A 19,195-nucleotide genomic window follows, 5' to 3' on the forward strand; every position below is an offset into this window, starting at 1 on the left:
GACGTGTTACTAGGGTCACGTGACCTCCGCTGTCGTAACACTATCAATAACTAACTTATGATTGACTATCTCCTCACTCAGAAATAACTGGAAAAGCATAATTATAAAAACCAATTTGATTTTAGCAGATAAAAATTTTTCCAACCTCTATCCAAAAGAAATCCATATACAAAATCAATGAACGGTCTCGCTTCATGTAACAAAGTTGATAGGGGTATGATTAAGAAACATTTGTTTTCATTTTAATCATTGACAAAAGTAGAGCAAGACGTTTGAGTAAATGTAGTGAACTATATGGTTGCCATCTTCTTTAAGACATCTGTGTCACGTTTGATTAGTATGTTAGTATAGAAAGTTTAAATTCTTCCCATTTCTGACCAATACATATTTAATTTTTTCAATCAACTTCTTTATATATTAGTATTATATAAGCCATATTATTCCCTGTCTCAATTAGCTTAGCAGGATGAGTGTTCCACCTTCACATAGAATTGTTTTTAATTTTCGCAAAAACACGTGTCTAGTCGTGTAAATTGTTGGTAAGGAGTGGGCTAAAGTAGTTTCGTTCTAATTATCTATTTCTCTGGATCATTTTCCTTTGTAAGTACATGCGCTTTCTCGTAGAAAAAGATTGATATTTAATAAAACATTAAGTAAAGGAGAATAGGGATTTTTCTCATAGGAAAGTGGGGTATGAATCATCAAATGACATGGGTGACACATGTGCATTGAGAGAGATAGCACTATAGGGTTTGATATACTGTACTCTTGCAGCCTAGAACACATTTGAGGTTTAGGACCAGATTTGTAGTATTAGTGCTGTCAATCGTCCAGTGTAGTCGTCACTTTGACTTTTGCTGTAAGTAAAGATCACTTCTAATTTTAATTTCGATGACGAGGAACCCACTTTGAGACTAATAATGGCTGGAGACGGCTTGAATGGGTAATGAAGAAAAACTTTAATATAACAGCAAATGTACAATGTTTCGACAAGGTTTTGTCATCATCAGGTACCTCCAGCCATTATTACACTTCTAATTTTATTTACATCGAGTTCATTCTCGTTCCTATTTCAACTTATTTTGAGTCTCAGAATTCAGAAGTAACTCCATTATATTTTTTCTGTCGAGCCTCAAATTGCGAGTTTACTACCGAATCTGAATGGGAAATCAGTATATTTGTCTATACTAAAAATAAGTTAATTAGGAGAAACTTTGGTGTTGTATCCGTAAGAATTGCTTTTGCGAGTTTTTCTGAATTTCTTGACAGTTGAATTTTACTTTCCTCTTTGTGTGATTTAAAGTTAACAACTTCATGCGAGAGGAAGTGATATTTTCCATAAGTAGAAGACTTATAACCAAGATGAAGAATCTGTCATTGTTGATAGAAGGCTGTATGAGACAATGGTTGGATCTCCAAAAAGTCCACTGCTGAATGTGAGACCCATTCATCAAAGATATATGACTATGATTTTGAGGGTAAATCATAAATAGCAATTTTAAAAGGCAGTACCACTTGATTTTTTAGGGTAAACCATAAAAAATCAGTTTTAAAAGGCAGTACCACTTGATGTTTGAGGGTAAACCATAAAGATTAGTTTTAAAAGGCAGTATCACTTGATTTTTGAGGGTAAACCATAAAGAAAAATCAAGTAGCACTGCCTTTTAAAGCTGTTCTTTATGGTTTACCCTCAAAAATCAAGTAGCACTGCTCTCTAAAACTGCTCTTTATGGTTTACCCTCAAAAATCAAGTGATACTGAAAACTGATTAATGATCAAAGTACTATAGTATGATGTATATACCAAAAGGACTACTTTATAAAGTTTATTAAGAGCTTATTTATCCCCCCTTCCTCCATGTTCATTTTTTACTTAAATGATTTAGGAAGTGATTTTTTTGTCCTATATTTTGAATTTGTTTGGCAGGCATAGGTATTATGTAAATAAAAATATATCTTAACAGAATATTGTAAATTAAAAATTATTTCTTAGATCAATTAAACATACTCTAATTCCATTGAAATGGCCTATAAATTTCTTATAACTTTTCAGGTACAGGTGTACCTTCTTTATTCAAAAGCTCGTCATGCTGGTTATTGTTAAGGTTTTTATTGCATGAATTCACAATAATAACAGAGAGTGGCCCAGGTATGCTTCCAAATCCAAGAAAGAAACCTAGCGTGGAGCTCCCAAAGAAATCAGAATATTACGCCTACTGCCAACCATGTTGATGAAGTATGCAGATACTATATATCATATTCTCCCTTGATTTTTCTAAGTTCTAACTTTGGAACCAGTATTTTCAAGTCTCACAAGTAGTGGAATCTATTACTCTATGGTATCAAGGGTCAGGACATTCAACAAAAGTGTATGTTCCCATCGTGCTGCAAGACAATCTATATTGTGTTGCATGGTTCACACACAGTTAGCAGTGAAATTTCTAACACACATGTAGTAGCATAATTCTTGAAGAATATTAGAGCTACGAGGAGTATTTTTCTTTGTTATGTAGTATCTGTGTTCATCATCCACTAGTTTACCCAGAGATGTCAACCAGTGCAATTTTGGCATAGCAATTATTATAGTGGTTGGATGCTACAAGTAACACTTCAGGAACTCTAGAAAGTAATAAAATCTAGCATGAATACTCCTTGCCTTTCAGGGAAGTGAAACATAGCACAAATTAAGAAGTGTAGTGCAGATGCACATAACATGTGATAGTTGCACAGGTAACTAAGGGCAGAAGAATGTGTACTGTATTGTTGTTATAAATAACGTGTTGTAGCTAATGTGCCCCATATATCTTTGGCAGGAAATGCTTAAAACTTTGCACAATGCAAGGACTGAGGCTATCAAATGTCACAAGTAACTGTGCTATTGTACGAGGGTATTTATAATGTCCACATTCACATCAAGATATTTATCAGTGGCGTAAACATTGTGTGTCCTGCCCAGAGGAACATTAACTGAGACAAACATCTAATGCCATGATAACATTATTATGTAGGGATGAGGCCTGCCTTAGTTGATGCATATGAATTTATATATCATTAATTAGGAAAGATGTATAAGAAAGATGCTACAATGAAATAGTTAAGGAAAGAACATTTGAGCAAGGAGACTGGATATGGCTTTAGTACATGCCAATGGCACAGAAGCAGCTGTTCTAGTTGGAGAGGTCCTTATTTTCCTTTCCAGCAACTTGGTTCATTAAACTATCGAATACAGTGGTAATGTTGCAAATTAAACACATTGACAAGATATAGCCATCTGTCACTAATGGACCTTTCATGCACTGACTAAGCCAAGAATCAACAGTTGAGACTGGCAAGTCATAAAATAGCAAGAGTACAGGTTTTTATCATCTTCAACTCAGTTAATGAGAAGGAGGATGCTCTTAGTACTTGTATGGCTGTCTAAGAGGGTTAGATGAAGCACTAGCAAAGAAGCCATTTGACAGAACAAATGATAGGTCAAGATGTCAACACCAACCTCCTGAGAAATATGGCTGGGATGAATTTTCTGACCAGCAGTTAGTACAGTCAGTCGATTGTAGTATCAATGACTTGCTTTTTACTATAAAGTATGTGTAGCAGTATATTATAATAATCAAATGAAAATCGTACAAAGTTAGGACAGAGCTTGAAATAATTTTATAATACATGTGAAGAATGAATTTCGAATAAAGTTATTTCCAACTACACACATACTGTCAACACTGATGTGATTATTGATACAAAATTCATACCATATAGAAAAATCATTTGTACTTTCTTGTTTATGTGTAGAAAAAGTAGATTTTTTAACCTGTCAGTTATAACACAGTTGTACTCAAGTGCAATACACTTTCATATTTAATCATTTCTTTATACAAGTTTCCATTTTGCAAATATAGTGAAATAAACTTCTGTTTGTAAAACCATATCTTGAATTTGTATCAAACTAATGTTTACATCTAATATTTTCATTGTTCAGTATTTAAAGTTATTCATAACATTTTTTACTTGATTGCACTATTAAACAAGTTAGATTTTACAAAATCAAGTAATATTTTTGAATTCTTTCCTCCAACTTCTTAACACAATATAAACTGATTTTGTCAACCTAATAAAAATACTTCATCTACAAGTTGAATTTTGAATATTCATTACTTACTTTTAACTTGTTGCAACATCTGTTAAAAATATTTATTAATTCAATTTGTAACTGTGATCTGTATACTTTATCCTATAGATATGTATCCTATGATTTCTAATATTATCCTACTAAAAACCCAGAACATTAATGCCTAAATTTATAAGAAGCAAAGTAAACAATCTGATCATTAGCAATTTTAAAAAGAACAGAAAACTCCTATTTAATACATCTTTGAAAACTTCATGATAACTCATTGTGAAAGCTTTGTCCACATTAGAATAGGTCACTTAATTAAGTATGAAAATATTTCTATCTAGAATATAACACATCAGATTTGCTTACTTAAGTCTTTACCAACAACAGTTAAAAACCTGGGCATGTGCACTTAAAGCACTGCTTGAATAAACATGTATTTAACTTGTATATAAAAATACAAATAAAAATTCACTTTACAATAGCTAAAATGTTATAATGATAGCAGTAAAACTGTGAACATTGGTTAAAACAAGTAACAATTTTCAGAATGTGCATACGTGCTTACATACTGTTATTAGTTTTCAGCTTGTTTGTATGTAGGATCACTAAAACAAAAATAATATTTTGATAAACTTATTAGCAACTTTCAATCCATTAAAATTAATGTTTTGTAAAGTAGTTGTGAATTGTTTGTATCATTAACAAGATAGGCAGATGATATGTAAAATTTTCAACATTTTTCTATCATATTACTTACAACAAATACAAAAATGTAGAATATTTTGTTACTAAAAAGGTCAGTATTTGTCTATCAAAACAATTTATATAAATAAATAGATCCCCGTCTTTAACAAATTATACTCACAACTGCTCCAATTCTCTACCTATTCATATTTATTAACACTGAAGTTTCAAATATAACAGAAACGTATAACTTTCATACAAAATAATAACAGTCGATATATACCATATGTTTTTACTCCTTTGGCCAATATCACATATTACTTTAATTTATTATTTTAAATTGTCTGAATTCTGTATGTAAACTCACTTTTTGATATATCCGTTGAGTCTGAATTTTACTACTATAAAATTCACTCTTGGGTCATTATAATTAATATCAGTGATCTTTAAGTAAATGAAGAAACTGATTTAACACAATGTATACAAGTCTCAACACACATTATATTAAATACCTTCCACATCATCAAAGGTGGTGCTTCAGTGCCATGAGTTTGGTATTTCAAGTAAATTTTAGTTACTGTTAATATTCTCTTTTACTTCAGATTGCCAATTAAGCTTAAAGATATCAATGAAATGTGACATGCAAGTAAAAAGCTTTCAGTTTCTCACACAACAGACATATAGAATTTTTATTGAAAAACAAACAAACCCTGTACTACATACTGAAATTAACATGAGCAACATTTTATAAACCTTCAAATCAAATATAAATGAAAATGACATATTGTCAACTATGGCAAGCAATTTGAATTTTTTCTAAAAACCAATACATTATAAACACAATAGCATCTTACATAGTTTAAAAGCTTAGTTATATTTCTGTTGTTAAGTACATGTAGAATCTGTAGGGCACAACCACATCATGTGCATGAGAAAGATTAAATAAAATTCAGACACTCTTACTTCATGTATTTTCAGCACTTAAGCTCACAATAACACTGAGTATTTACTATTAGGTAGATAAATACCTGCTCCTTCACTTAAGAATATTAAAACCTCATTGAGTACTCAACTTTATGTTCCTTACTCAACTCTTATAAGTTGATTTTTAATTATTTAAATATATGTATTACACCATTTGATTTCATATTTTTGTTTCCATGTGTATCACTTTAATAGTAACTAAAAATAATTGTTTTCTGGAATGATTAAATTAAACATACAAATTTAGTACAACTACAAAGTTAACAGTTAAAACCTAATACCCAAACACTTCTACTCTACATATCTTCAAATGTTACACAATGTTAACTACAAACGACTGCACATCTTCACCAACATTACATTCTCCTAGTAACAATGCCATAAATACTAGCAAAGGTTAATAATCTGAATAAAAATAAAGAGCATTTTACCTGGCTAAATTTAACCTTTAACCAAATATAACATAAAAACATGAAAGCATTCATTAATACAACTGAATCTAACAAGTTATAAGTAATATTAAAAAGTTTTACATGTAGTATATAAATGATTTAAAGCAAGGACCATATTTCATAAAAAATATTAAAACGTTCTCAAAGTAACTTCTTTATAACTAAGCTTTGGCAACAATTTCACAGTGCAGTACTTGAACCAATCAAACTTACATTTATACCATTTTTTTTTTACAATGTCACTTTCACCAACTATTAGAATAAGAGAGAACATACCAGTAATAAAAATCGATGTTTCATTTCCATAAAGACTGTATAATGTACAGACACATCCATCATAGGAACTGGAAATACACCTATACCATCATATAACAAGAGATAATTCACACAAGGAATTCAAAGTACCACAAAGATGGCATAGGATAAACCCAACCAATGTATACAAGTAGACTGTGGTAGTAAAAGGGAGAAAGCACTATACAGAACAGAACATGATTGCACCATTGAAATGGCACACAACACATCCACCATGGGACCTAATCTGTCAATAGGAATTCTAGGAATAGAAATAACACAAAGAAGACCCCTCATGGGAGTAATAAGCACCACAAAGATAGTATTATCCCTGTCTGAAAAATATTTAGCTTGTATCATCTTAAATTGTTTTTGTTAGAATAATCACCTGAATCTTTTGCTTCTAAGGGCATTTACACTTAAAATCCCTCATTGATGAATGAATTAGTCACATATTCCCATTTACTCTGTCACATTTCAGCAACTACAACAAATTATACCTTCTCAGACATGTAGGAGAATGGCATCATGTATAAAGAAAAGGTTATTTTATGCATTTTAACAGCTACATCAAGCTTCTTATAAAAAGCAAAAATCCTTTTAAATTAGAATTTACAAAGAAACACAAAACAAATCACCAGAAACATGTATACAAAACTCATAAATATACCACAAACACAATTCTATATTATCAGTGTATGGATTCCATATCATATTAATTATGTTTAAATTCAAAACTTAACTCTTTCAATTTAACAAAAAATCAAAATGATCCACAATTATCTTGATTAGTAAAACAATAAAATCAATTCACCATTTTTTTGAAAAACATGGTTGGTATATCTCACTATACACTGCATTTAGTGGTGTTTAAATTGTTTTCAAGTGAAGCCTGATCATGGTTGATAGATTAACTCTTCACTATATATCTATTACAAATGAACTACAACTTCATAGGTTTGTGTATGATCCATTCCTTACACTTCAGAAGTAAAATGTAGGTTAGAATTTTATGTTGTGCATAGTGCTCATACAAACCCGAAGGGGGCAAAAGTAATAAAAAATACATGCAATCTATATTGTACAGCAGGATAAGAGCATTTCTGACATTCATTCTAATATTAACTATCAAGTTATTTTACCATACTCCATGCTCTCATACAAGGCTTAAAAATAATTTTTGATGGGATAGAATGAATCTATACAATAGCAATTAATACTACAAGTTTCAAACTTCAGGTGAACAAAAAATAGATCTTCAGAACTTCAGTGTATGATTTCATACTGTTGTTAAAAGATGCTAACAATTCTAATTTTCACTAAAATATATAAACACCAAGGGCATTAACAAAAGGTTCCAAGTAACCCAGATAATCTAGGGAAAGAAGAGTGAAAATATTGAACAAAGACATTTGTCAAAACTACTGTAAGAAATATAATGAACATAAAAATTTTTTCTAATTAATTTTCAAATTATAATCCTTATTCTGCCTCAAAGTCATCCATATAAAAACAGATCTAGTACAAAACTAGATAAAGTGTGGCATGACACTTAAGTTTTAAAACCAAGTATCCTGCTAAACAACTAAATCTGTATATATTAATTTTTAGGAAATCACTTACTTATGTTTTAAGTACATAATTTTTTTAAATTAAATAAAGCATTTTTTTTGTTTTTAATACACCAATTAAGTGCAATTTTGTTTTACTAAATGAGTATCAAATATTCAAAATCTATGGAATTCTCTAGGGATAGAGTTGAGAAATATTAGACCATAGAATCTATTAATAAGACTAAATATTTTATACTTATATGATTCAATAAGTACAATGAAAAATTTAAAATCTCACACATTATTCTGAAAATTTTGTAAGACCTCTAGAGTGAGTTAATGTATGAACGCATCCTAACCTCTTTAACGATGCTATACACTATAAGGTGTTCACTACTGTCAGCAATAATATTAATATCCTGTTAATTTTACAGTTTATTACAGATTTTCGTATTTATAATAAATCATGTACAAATCAACAAAATTCCCCTTTCCTTACTTTCTAGATATTTTACTAAAGTTATGTTATTATAATACTTCATTTATTTATATTAGTTACTAAACATACATACACAAGCACCTTTCTCTCGTGTAAACTATTGACAATCAGTTTTGCAGGAATTATTGATAATAAATTCTATTAGATATAAATTAGTAAAGCACTGTACTTCATTTACTTTGGTAACACATTTATCCATTTTTTATGATTGAGATAAAATTATCAGTCAACTCTTACTAGGTTATGTTGATCTCTCTCAACCATGAAAAACAAACTTGTTGTTGCAAAATCTTTGCATTTCTGACATGAAATATGTATATAACCTGACAGTTTCTACTCCAAGTTTCATTCAATCATAAAGACTTTGTTTCATGTACCACCAAGTTACAAGTGTACTTCCCAACAAGATGTTACAGTACTTGTTTCCCACCTTTTAAGTGTATTTTGTTTCTTACTAAGCATCTTATAAGAGCATCATCAATATAACTGCCAACTGAACATGTGGTGGAAATGAAAATATTGGTCATCTGTCTCATTAATTGTTTAGCAAGAAACCTTTAATTACTAAGCTTTTGAATTGCTCAAAACCAAGTTACAATGCCTGCCTGAAATATTGATTTCTTGTAATCTAACTTAATTTGGAAATTCTATAAAAATGTTATATTTCCCCAGTAAGAAAGCCCTTACTGTACAGAGAGAATATCGCAAAGAGAGTAGCTTTTGCAAATGAACATATATATCCTGGTCTTTGGAACAGTGGCCCAAGATGCTTTGGACAGATAAGGTATACCTTTGAACTGTTTAGTTCCAACAAGAATATATATGTTCTCCAAAGAGCCATTGAGAGGTTGGAAAAGGTATGCCTTTTGCCAACATTTATGCATGAAGGCTCTGTGAGAGTTTTGGGATGCAATATCTACAAATGGTGTTGGCCATCTTCACAAAATTGATGACATCATGGATCAGCATAAATACCACAGACTAGAGAATTTTACATTTGAAAAAGATAATGACCCATAATATACTTCCATGAAATGTCGAGTATATTCAGCAAGAAAAGAAAGCTCAGAAGATCTTCAGTGAATGGAATGTCCACTACGATGCCCAGACTTAGTTAATACTTTCCTCACAAAATTTCCACAATTAAAGGCAAGAAAAGGGCTAACAATGCATAAACATTTATCTCGGCAACAATGACTACAATAAATTAGTTTTCTATAACAATTTAAGCAGCAGTAATAACCAAGATTTATCAAAAGTTGTTATATAAACTTAAAATGTGGGATTTACTAGACTCCATGATTGACAAAAATAAAAGATATACTAAAGAAAATGGAATCAAATTATACTACAAACTTTGACAAAAAACACGCATACACACAATATGATGAAGATGCCAACAATAACCACACTAAATAGTAACATTAAAGAAATTTAAAGATATTGTTTGTGTACTAATGTTGTAGTAACTTCCCTTACGATTAATTTACAGTAATTACAAGTAATTTTCTATATGAAATTACTGACTATTATGAGTGTAAAGATCATAAATGAAACCTAATCAACTTGAACACTACTGTACAAATACTCAATCATGATGTTAGAAAAACACAGTTTCAAAAAATCCAGTAAAGACAAAAATATAAAATCCTATAACCCAAGTGCTTTTGAAAGGTGAAACTTTCTTCATCAGAGCTAAACTGGTAAACTTGTAGATGGCTGTGCTTCATTAGGTTAGGAACAAAAAAGAAAGATATACCATATGTGAAAGAAAGACATAAGACGTAATATATGGCATAGTTTTTCTGGCCAGTTCCTGTGACATAAAATTTATAATTTTTTTCAAACAAATCAAAATCATTACTTCAACCTCTGGTTAATATGCACACAATTCATTTCTCCAAAATTTCAGTGAACTGAAATTTCCAAGTAGTTTAAAAAAAACTATAGTTTTTTGTTATCAAGAAGAAATAAAACAAAAGTATTCAAACTACATTGCTTAAATAAACCTGTAACATGATAGACATTCTAATTCTCTATGGGTTCAGTATGCTCAGGATCTTACACTTACCAATTTCAAGTTTTCCACTGAATTTAATAAATATTTATTATCAATCAAGAGTTCTTGAGAATCTGATTAAAAAGTAAACCTGTAAAATAAAAATATGCATCCATTACTCTTGCACAATCCCATGTACATATAATTCAACATCCTTCACCATAAATGAGCACTTCAAAATCATTCCAAACATAAATTCAGTTTTTAATATACTAATCTGAACTACCAAAATCCATATGGAAAATTAATTTAGTGAACAAAATAATAAAATAGCTCTTTCAAACGTAAAGAGAAAAATTCAACACTTATAATCTTCAAGCCCTTATAGGAACAAAAAGGTACCTTTGGTTAATACTTTCCTCACAAAATTTCCAAGATTAAAGGCAAGAAAAGGGGCTAACAATGCATAAACATTTATCTCGGCAACAACGACTACAATAAATTAGTCTTCTGTAATAATTTAAGCAGCAGTAATGACCAAGATTTATCATAAGTTGTTATATAAACTTAAAAACACCTAACAAATACTGGGATGCTTTAAAAAATATACAAAAAATTAGATGATTGTGATGATGCATCATTCTCATCTACGCTATCATCAAACAAAAGTGACATTGTAGGTGTGCACTTCCATTGGTTGGATTTGTATGTCATTCAGTTGCAGGATTTTCTGCAACACGTGGATTCCTGTAAGAGAAGTTTGATACACAGATTCCACCTGAACATGACTTAGTTCACTTAATCTCATTTTGGAAGGGTAATGTGTACAATAGCCAGGAACATGGGATTTCACATGACATGTATGTCCTTGACGATGAAGAATTAGTAGACTGCTACTGGACGGCTTATTAAAGTTAATCACAGTTGGTAATGTCCGCAAGTTGACTAAATGAACATCACATGGAAAAGGATTTTGAACAAAAGTCAAAAATTTTCTTTGGAAATATTTTTCACTGCCTTCAAATGTCATGACTATAGCAGGGTAATTCAAAATAGAAGACAAGGCATGACCCAATTGACTGAGATTTGGGATTTCTCTGTCAGAGGTGGTCCTTTGACGTTCTTCTAGCAACAACCAAAAATGAGCATTAGTTGGTTTATTGTCTAGCACTCCCTCTCCTAACCCACGACTGTCATCATATGCCAGTCGACGGTCAAGAACTACTTCCAAGTTCCCACTCTGAGAACTTGTACAACCATGAGCATTTGATGTGAGCAGTGTCAAACGGGCTTGTGTATCTTCAATATAAGCAGCAGTGCTCACAGGATAAAAGTTAGCCTCCAAAGGAATGTGATCAAGTCTGATTCGTTGAGTCATCTGGAAACCATTAGAATCGGTGTAAAAAATGTCTTCACTGGCAAGATCACTTTCTAGTCTCATGAATAATTCCAGATTATAATGCTTCCGTTTATAAAGGTCGAATTTTGTTTCAATCTCCAGTCCTGCCCCTAAAGGCCCATCCAGATGATATACTCTAAATGTTGTAGTCGCAGTGTTTGGGTATGTTGTGGTCAGTTCAGACACAAGATGACCTTGAATCAGATGGACAATGGGGAATCTATCAGATATGTTTAAGATTGGGCTTACTGGATTTGGTTGAAATAAATATGCTCCACTACGAAACTCTTCAGAGTTATAATAAAGAAACTTAGTTTCAATTTGACTTGTGATATCCTGAGATAAGAGATGTAAAGACTTAAGTAGTCCAGTATACTTGGAAAAAGTGGCAGATAAGTATGGAGAGTTAAGAGCTATGTTTTCATTATGGATTACTTGGAAGTTAAACAAAGTGTTCTTCAAAGATGAATCCAAAGCATCATTGACAAACACAGACACAGATGGTTCTGATTTTTTGTCTATGCTTTTTTCTCTGATGAAAATTGTGAATGTAGACAATGATAAAGGGAGTAAGTCTGCCAAGAAATTTAACTGATAAACTTTGTCAGTAATTTCTGCTGAGCTACTCCAAATAGGGTTAACTTGTGAGGGAACTTCTTGGTTTGATGAGTTTACTACTCGAACATGAGGGTTCTTAATTAAAACACGAGCCACTTCCTGTCTATGAAAAGGAAAAGAATTAAAAAGGACAATTTTTTGTCCATCAGAACTGGAAACAAGGAGAACATTTTTTTCTGGTAAGCTGTCATAATATAAACGTTTGTCATCAGGAATTAACTTAGGTGTTTCTGACATCTGTCTGTCATCTACACTTTGTTTATAGGTCATATTTTGAAAAAGTAGAACTTTGGCACTAGTAGCAATAACATCTTTCGTACCTTGAAAGCCTTTGAATAATTTCTGGCCATAGTCATGCATAACTCTTTGCTTGGAGGTGCCTGTGATAGCATCATGGTGTTGGAAAAGCCCAAGTGCTTGACGAGCAACAGTTAGATGCTCATAATTTTGATGCATCAGTTCAAGAAACTGAGCATTCCCTTGCTGAGTAACAACTGCTTTTGCAAGACTATACAAGATCTCTGCACTGCGTAGCCAACTTTGAAGATCCCTACAGAATTTCTTCCACATTGGCCGAGTGGTAAAATAGCCAGTCCAATAAGATGGTCTACCATCTGCATATACATCACCATATGGGAAGAAATCTCCTAACAAAGTTGGTGGTTTATCAATGTTCAAGTTTCTCATTCTTTTATGAACTTCTTGAAAATAGTCTCCTAAAGTACCAAACTTAATATCTACATTATAATCTTTGTTAGCATTGATAAAATTAAACAGCTTTTTGTAGTTTTTGTATTGTTGATCCCATTCTACCTCATGATTGTAGCGAAAGTCATCTCCAACCAACACTAGTGCAACATTGTGGGGGAACAGAGAACCAAGGCGGCCATACTGTCCTACAAGAAGATCTGCTTGCTTTTGGACATTTTGTTTATTTATTTGTTCTGCCATGGTTTCAGATATTTCTCCAGGAATCCTTCGAAAATCAAACATTAGACACACTTTCTGATGAGGACCACAGCTGTGCTTAATGCTGTACAAGTCAAAAGGTGACATGTGACATAAAATATCTCCCTCGTGAGACTGATTCTGAGAAAACAAATTAAAGTTTTGCTTCCACCAGAATTCTAGTTGTTGCTTTTCTGCTAAGTACTGCTTCCAGGCAAAATGTGTCCTCTGAATGAACATATTTTTCATTCCAGCTGATTTTAACAAGTATGGAATAGTAGATGAATGACCAAATGGGTCAATTGACCATGCATTCGACGGCACGACCCCAAGAGTAGTTCGTAACCACTGATGTCCTTCAATAAGCTGATCAATCATAGCATGGTAGTGAGCAGCAGCTTCATCTGTCATAACCCAACCTCCTGTAACAATTTCCAACTGACCGTTATTTATAAGATCTTTCACTGTCTTTTGCACTTGTGGTTGGTTCTTCAATCTAGGATAGAAGGATAAAAGTTCATTTTCATCTACTACATATACACATACACCATACATATTTAAGAGCTGGTCTATAGAGATGCACATATGCTCTGTACACAGTAAATTACATGTATAATAAAGCCAGTTTCATATTAAACCATTCTAGTGAATCAATAACAATATGTTACCTCTCAAACTTAAATATTTCAGTGTGGTTAACTACACAGTCTTCATCTAAATACATATACACTACTAGAATTATTTAAGAAAAGTTGATAAAAATGGTCTTACTTGGGAGTTTCCCATATTTTCGTTGCAAATTTATTAACTTTGATTTAACTAGGCCAGAATTCCTAAAAAGTAGTGATACATATACATCATCAGATATGATAGTATTTTTTTTTTCACTTTTGATTATTGTACCATTTAGGCTTTGGTCTAAAGAGTCCGAAACTACAATAAAAACTGAAAATAATTTTGATACAACTTCCAAACTGGTTGTTAAAATTGACCAACTTTGATGTGGGCTGACAACTATATTCAGTGTAAACTTTAAATGTTAACAATAACCACAAGCTTTTGATTAAATGTAGTATCAGACAAAGTTATAATTTTCCTATATTGAAAATGTATTTCTGATAGGTACTTCCCTCTTCTCACTAGATTTGCTATCTCATCCAGTGCTGCCCTCTATATGCAAATTTTTTCCTTATGCATGCCACAAGCTTTCTGCTCCCCCTATCAGAATTGAATGATTCCAACATGTCTCTCATGTAAATCATCATGCGTCTCTTCTCCATCAATAGGAGCGTGACATACGTGATGCATGTGACTCCCTCTATACACCTCTACCAAACTATCACTTCAAGGTTTGGCAGAAAATTTAAGCACCAGAGGAAAGTAGGGAGGAATAGTGGGAAGTGTGAGAATAAGGAAGTACTTATCGGAAATACATTTTCAGTATAGGAAAATTATAACTTTCGATATGGTACTTCCCTCCACTCACAAGATTAGCTAGAATCCCACATTGATTAAGTGGAAGGACCTGTGTAAGGGTATGATAGAAGTACCCCCCAAAAGTGTCTGAAGTGTATTGATTTTTTTGTGTGGTGACATGAGCGGAATTCCAGGGGATGTAGAGGCCGGTGTGTGTGTGTGTGTTCAATACCCTGAAAAACCTCATAAACACAGCCACAAGACTGTCCAATGGACTACATACATGAAGAAATCAACCACATAAAGCATTCCTTCATTCACACCAACAAATTTCCACCAGCTATTGTTGAAAACTCTCCAACATTCCCCACAACAAAATTCAACTCACGAACAAAATTTATACTAACAAACTCAACAACAGAACATTACACAGCAGTTTACCTATTGTCCCTGATACCACCTCAAGAACAATACACACTTGGACAAAACTAGCCATTAAACACAAAATTCCTGTCAATGTCAAATTCTCTCAAAAACCTGGCCCTAAATTAAAATCGTTACTGAACAAAAATTATTTAGAATCACACAATACCAACGTCATTTACAAAATAACATGCAATAACTGCCCAGAATTCTACATCGGAGAAACAGGAAGAAAATCGGAAACCAGATTCATAGAAAGCAATAAAAAACCGTCCCATGTTTTCCAACATTGCATCTCAAAAAGAACATAGTATATCTATTTTAAACAGTAATTTTAAACAAAGAACCAAACATACAGAAACGAAAAATCAAGGAATCCATCTTAATTGAACAAAACAACCCTACTCTAAACCAACACCCTGGAATGCCAAGATATCTCTTCTAAGTCTTGCAACAGTATCCGGTCATGTGACCTCTTTGTTCCATACTCATATATATCTGTGTCAGTGTAAACTACTTGTACCTGATGATGACAAAACCTTGTTGAAACGTTGTACATTTCCTGTTATGTTAAACTTATGTTAAAGTTTTTCTTCATTACCCATTCAAGCCATCTCCAAGCATTATTAGTCTCAAAGTGGGTTCCTCGTCATCGAATTTGTATGTACATTTGTATAGCAGCCTAACGGTCAGACCATTACTAATCAAAACTGCCTTGTGCAGTGTATACAGATGACACCACCTGTTTTCCACAGCAGGGGATTGACTAGTCTAAGTCAAGCTCACAGCATGCAATGTGTCAAATAAAAGTGGTGGCACCATGTAAAAACATGATTGATGAAGATGAGTTGAATTTTTGTGTGGGCAAGCATGTTTGGACTTGCCATGTTGGGCATGTAACATACCAATTATGCTTGTCTGACATTATTTTTACCTGTTCTGTCCAGGCAGACAGTCATTAATGCAAGCACTGGTTAGTTACAATTTTTGAATAAATTTAATATGTTTTAGTATTGTAAATATATACCATTATGGAATACTTCACTTTCATACTACATTATATAAAATTTCACATTCCTTACCTATACAAAGATATTTCACAATATAACATTATAAAGTAGCAACCTTTCGTAATTTTCCACATCTTTAAATTACAAGTGAAAGGTAAAAAAAGACTTTTTTCTGTAATCTACCATTTTTTTTATTTTCATGGTTCATTTCAGACTCTTCCTATAGTCCTTCTCTTCTCATTAAAGGTTTATTTTGCTACTAGCACCCTTTCCAGTATTTAAGAAACATGTGAAATAATGTAATATAACAATAAGTCATCAACTGTCACTGGTATTTAATAAACAATTTAAGTCTGTATTGTGACAGTGTGCTTGTGATGGTGGGACAGCTTGAATCCCAAATACTTGACTTCAAGTACTTTTAACTATAGCAATCTGGTATTTGATTTTTAAATGTTTTTTTTTTCTTAATAGAATATTCCAAGTTTTTTCAAGCGGGTTTTCTAAGGCTTTATAGGAAAATCACAATGTAAATATAATATAAAACCTTACAATAATCACATTTGTTTATGTTTTCACTTGTCTTCAAAAACCTGAATAAGAAATATAATTGGGCTTGTAAGTTCTACCAATGTTACAGCCTTAACCATTTATATTTAATCTATCTAGATAAATTACAGCTATACATACATGTAAAAAAGATAAAAAAGTTTTGAATTTTAGAAATTTATAGGATTTAAAAATAGGTACATATGCTATTGAAATAACAAATACATGATGATGCAAAAGCTTGCCTTCATTATGATTTTATTAGGTCATGCCTATGTTTCACTAAATGTCCCTTTTATTGTTCTAATAATTGATTGAAGTGCCAATTAACCTTGAAATAGCACAAGTAACTGTACAGGATTTGTCAGTCATTTTTTTTAAGACTATCCATATACTCAAGTAGACTTAGACCTTATTACCTGTCCCACCAGTATGAAAAGTAGGAAATTTCAGCCCATATAAAAGTCAAATCCTTGTACTCATTTAGTTTTTTAACCATATTGTTAAGGATGTATGAAACTGAAGTGATGTAATATTCATCATAGGTCTTCAGCCAGCCTGGATCAGGATGGGTGTGAGGCAAAACAATTACCTAGAGAGGAGAGTAAAGATTGCCAGTCAGTCTGAATCATTCTTCATTTAATCACTAACAATGAGAACAGTAATGCAAAAAATACAACAATGAAAAATTCTCTCTCTTTAAATACCCTTGTGAGTACACATTAATCAAGTTAGCTAGCAAGTCTTGATAACACTTACTGAACTCTTTCAGAAGATTAATCTCTCTTTAAATACCATTGTCAGTACACATTAATCAAGTTAGCTAGCAAGTCTTGATAACACTTACTGAACTCTTTCAGAAGATTAATCTCTCTTTAAATACCATTGGATTAATCTTCTGAAAGAGTTCAGTAAGTGTTATCAAGACTTGCTAGCTAACTTGATTAATGTGTACTTACAAGAGTATTTAAAGAGAGATTAATCTTCTGAAAGAGTTCAGTAAGTGTTATCAAGACTTGCTAGCTAACTTGATTAATGTGTACTGACTTATGCTTCTTCTGAATGCTAAAATTAAATGAAAATTAAACTGTGATTCAATAAGAATAAATAGCTCTTGACTACAGGAAACTGTTTATTTTTCCAGATAAGCTATGCAAAAACTTAAATACAACACATATTTTGTCATATACCAAACTTTTCACTATAGTGTATTAACTTCAAAGTAACAGATTTAATTTTTATGCATATCCCATTTTTTCAAAGTAATTTATCATATTTAATAAATATCACTCTTCATTAATAAAGGTTAGCTGAAGCAACAGATACTGTAAGGTGGTGTACTTAATAATTAATTCCCTACAAGTATTACTACTACAATAACCATCACACTTTAATGATACCAAAAGACAAGTAACAACACTGATTACAATAAGTTCTTGCAATAAGTTTAACATATTGAAAGGAATTAAATTTGCATTATTTCATCCTTCAGATGTACTTATCTGTTGGCACAATCACTGCAAGGCTTATATTATCATTACACACTTATTAGATTACACACACATAAGTTTTATTAATAATAATTTACAAGGTTCCTGCTTATGTTTTGTGCAATCACCTTATCTAAGCTTAAACTACAGTGTATGATTTAATTCAACAGTCATGTTAGTTGGTTTGTAATGTAGAGTTATGTTAATCATTGCATAATTGATATTGTATTAACAAGTTAGTTAGTTTTTCATTAGTATTTTTGGTTAGACAGTTATTCCAGTGCAGGCACTAGCAAGTTGGCTTCAGTTTACCTGTGCCCAATTTTAATACATAAAATAAGTTAGTATTCAAACATGGATCTAGGAATGTCCTTGTTTTTGCCACTCACATATGAATGTCACTTGTCCAGTGTTTATGAATTGTCCTTTGTAACCTGCCTTTATGTGCTAATAAGTTGTTTCAAGAAAAATACTGTGTCTTTACTTAGTCGAGGCTACTTTAGAATGTAGACAACCTAATTACCAATAATTAACATAACTCATGTCAAGAACAAATCAACAATAAACATCTTGTAGATCCAATAACATGTGACTGTTGAGTTACAGAATACACTGTTATTTAAATTTAGACATGAAAATTGCATAAAATGCAAGTAGGAAGTTTGTAAGATATTGTTAATATACATATATATATATATATATGTGTGTGTGTGTGTGTGTGTGTGTGTGTGTGTGTGTGTGTGTGTGTGTGTGTGTGTGTAGTA

The 19,195-nt window shown here is 31.9% G+C and overlaps 1 protein-coding gene across 2 annotated transcripts in view; it reads right to left on the reverse strand.

Moving 5' to 3' along the window:
* LOC106465597 (alpha-mannosidase 2-like) overlaps positions 1-19,195 on the reverse strand; it is a 43,448-nt gene that overhangs the window by 3,085 nt on the left and 21,168 nt on the right. The window contains exons 2-3 of one of the 2 annotated variants that reach the window (XR_002612116.1): positions 17,361-17,533; positions 10,651-14,039 (exon numbers count right to left, since the gene is read on the reverse strand). Coding sequence is in view for 1 of the 2 variants with exons in the window: in XM_022393986.1 (XP_022249694.1) it covers positions 11,237-14,039; positions 17,361-17,533 (2,976 nt within the window). In the remaining variant the exon portion in view is untranslated. Of the gene's footprint in view, positions 1-3,888; positions 14,040-17,360; positions 17,534-19,195 lie in introns of those variants that run through there. The other variant, XM_022393986.1, reaches the window with a different exon arrangement.

The sequence above is a fragment of the Limulus polyphemus genome, unplaced genomic scaffold, assembly GCF_000517525.1.
Source record: "Limulus polyphemus unplaced genomic scaffold, Limulus_polyphemus-2.1.2 Scaffold69, whole genome shotgun sequence".
Classification (NCBI taxonomy): domain Eukaryota; kingdom Metazoa; phylum Arthropoda; class Merostomata; order Xiphosura; family Limulidae; genus Limulus; species Limulus polyphemus.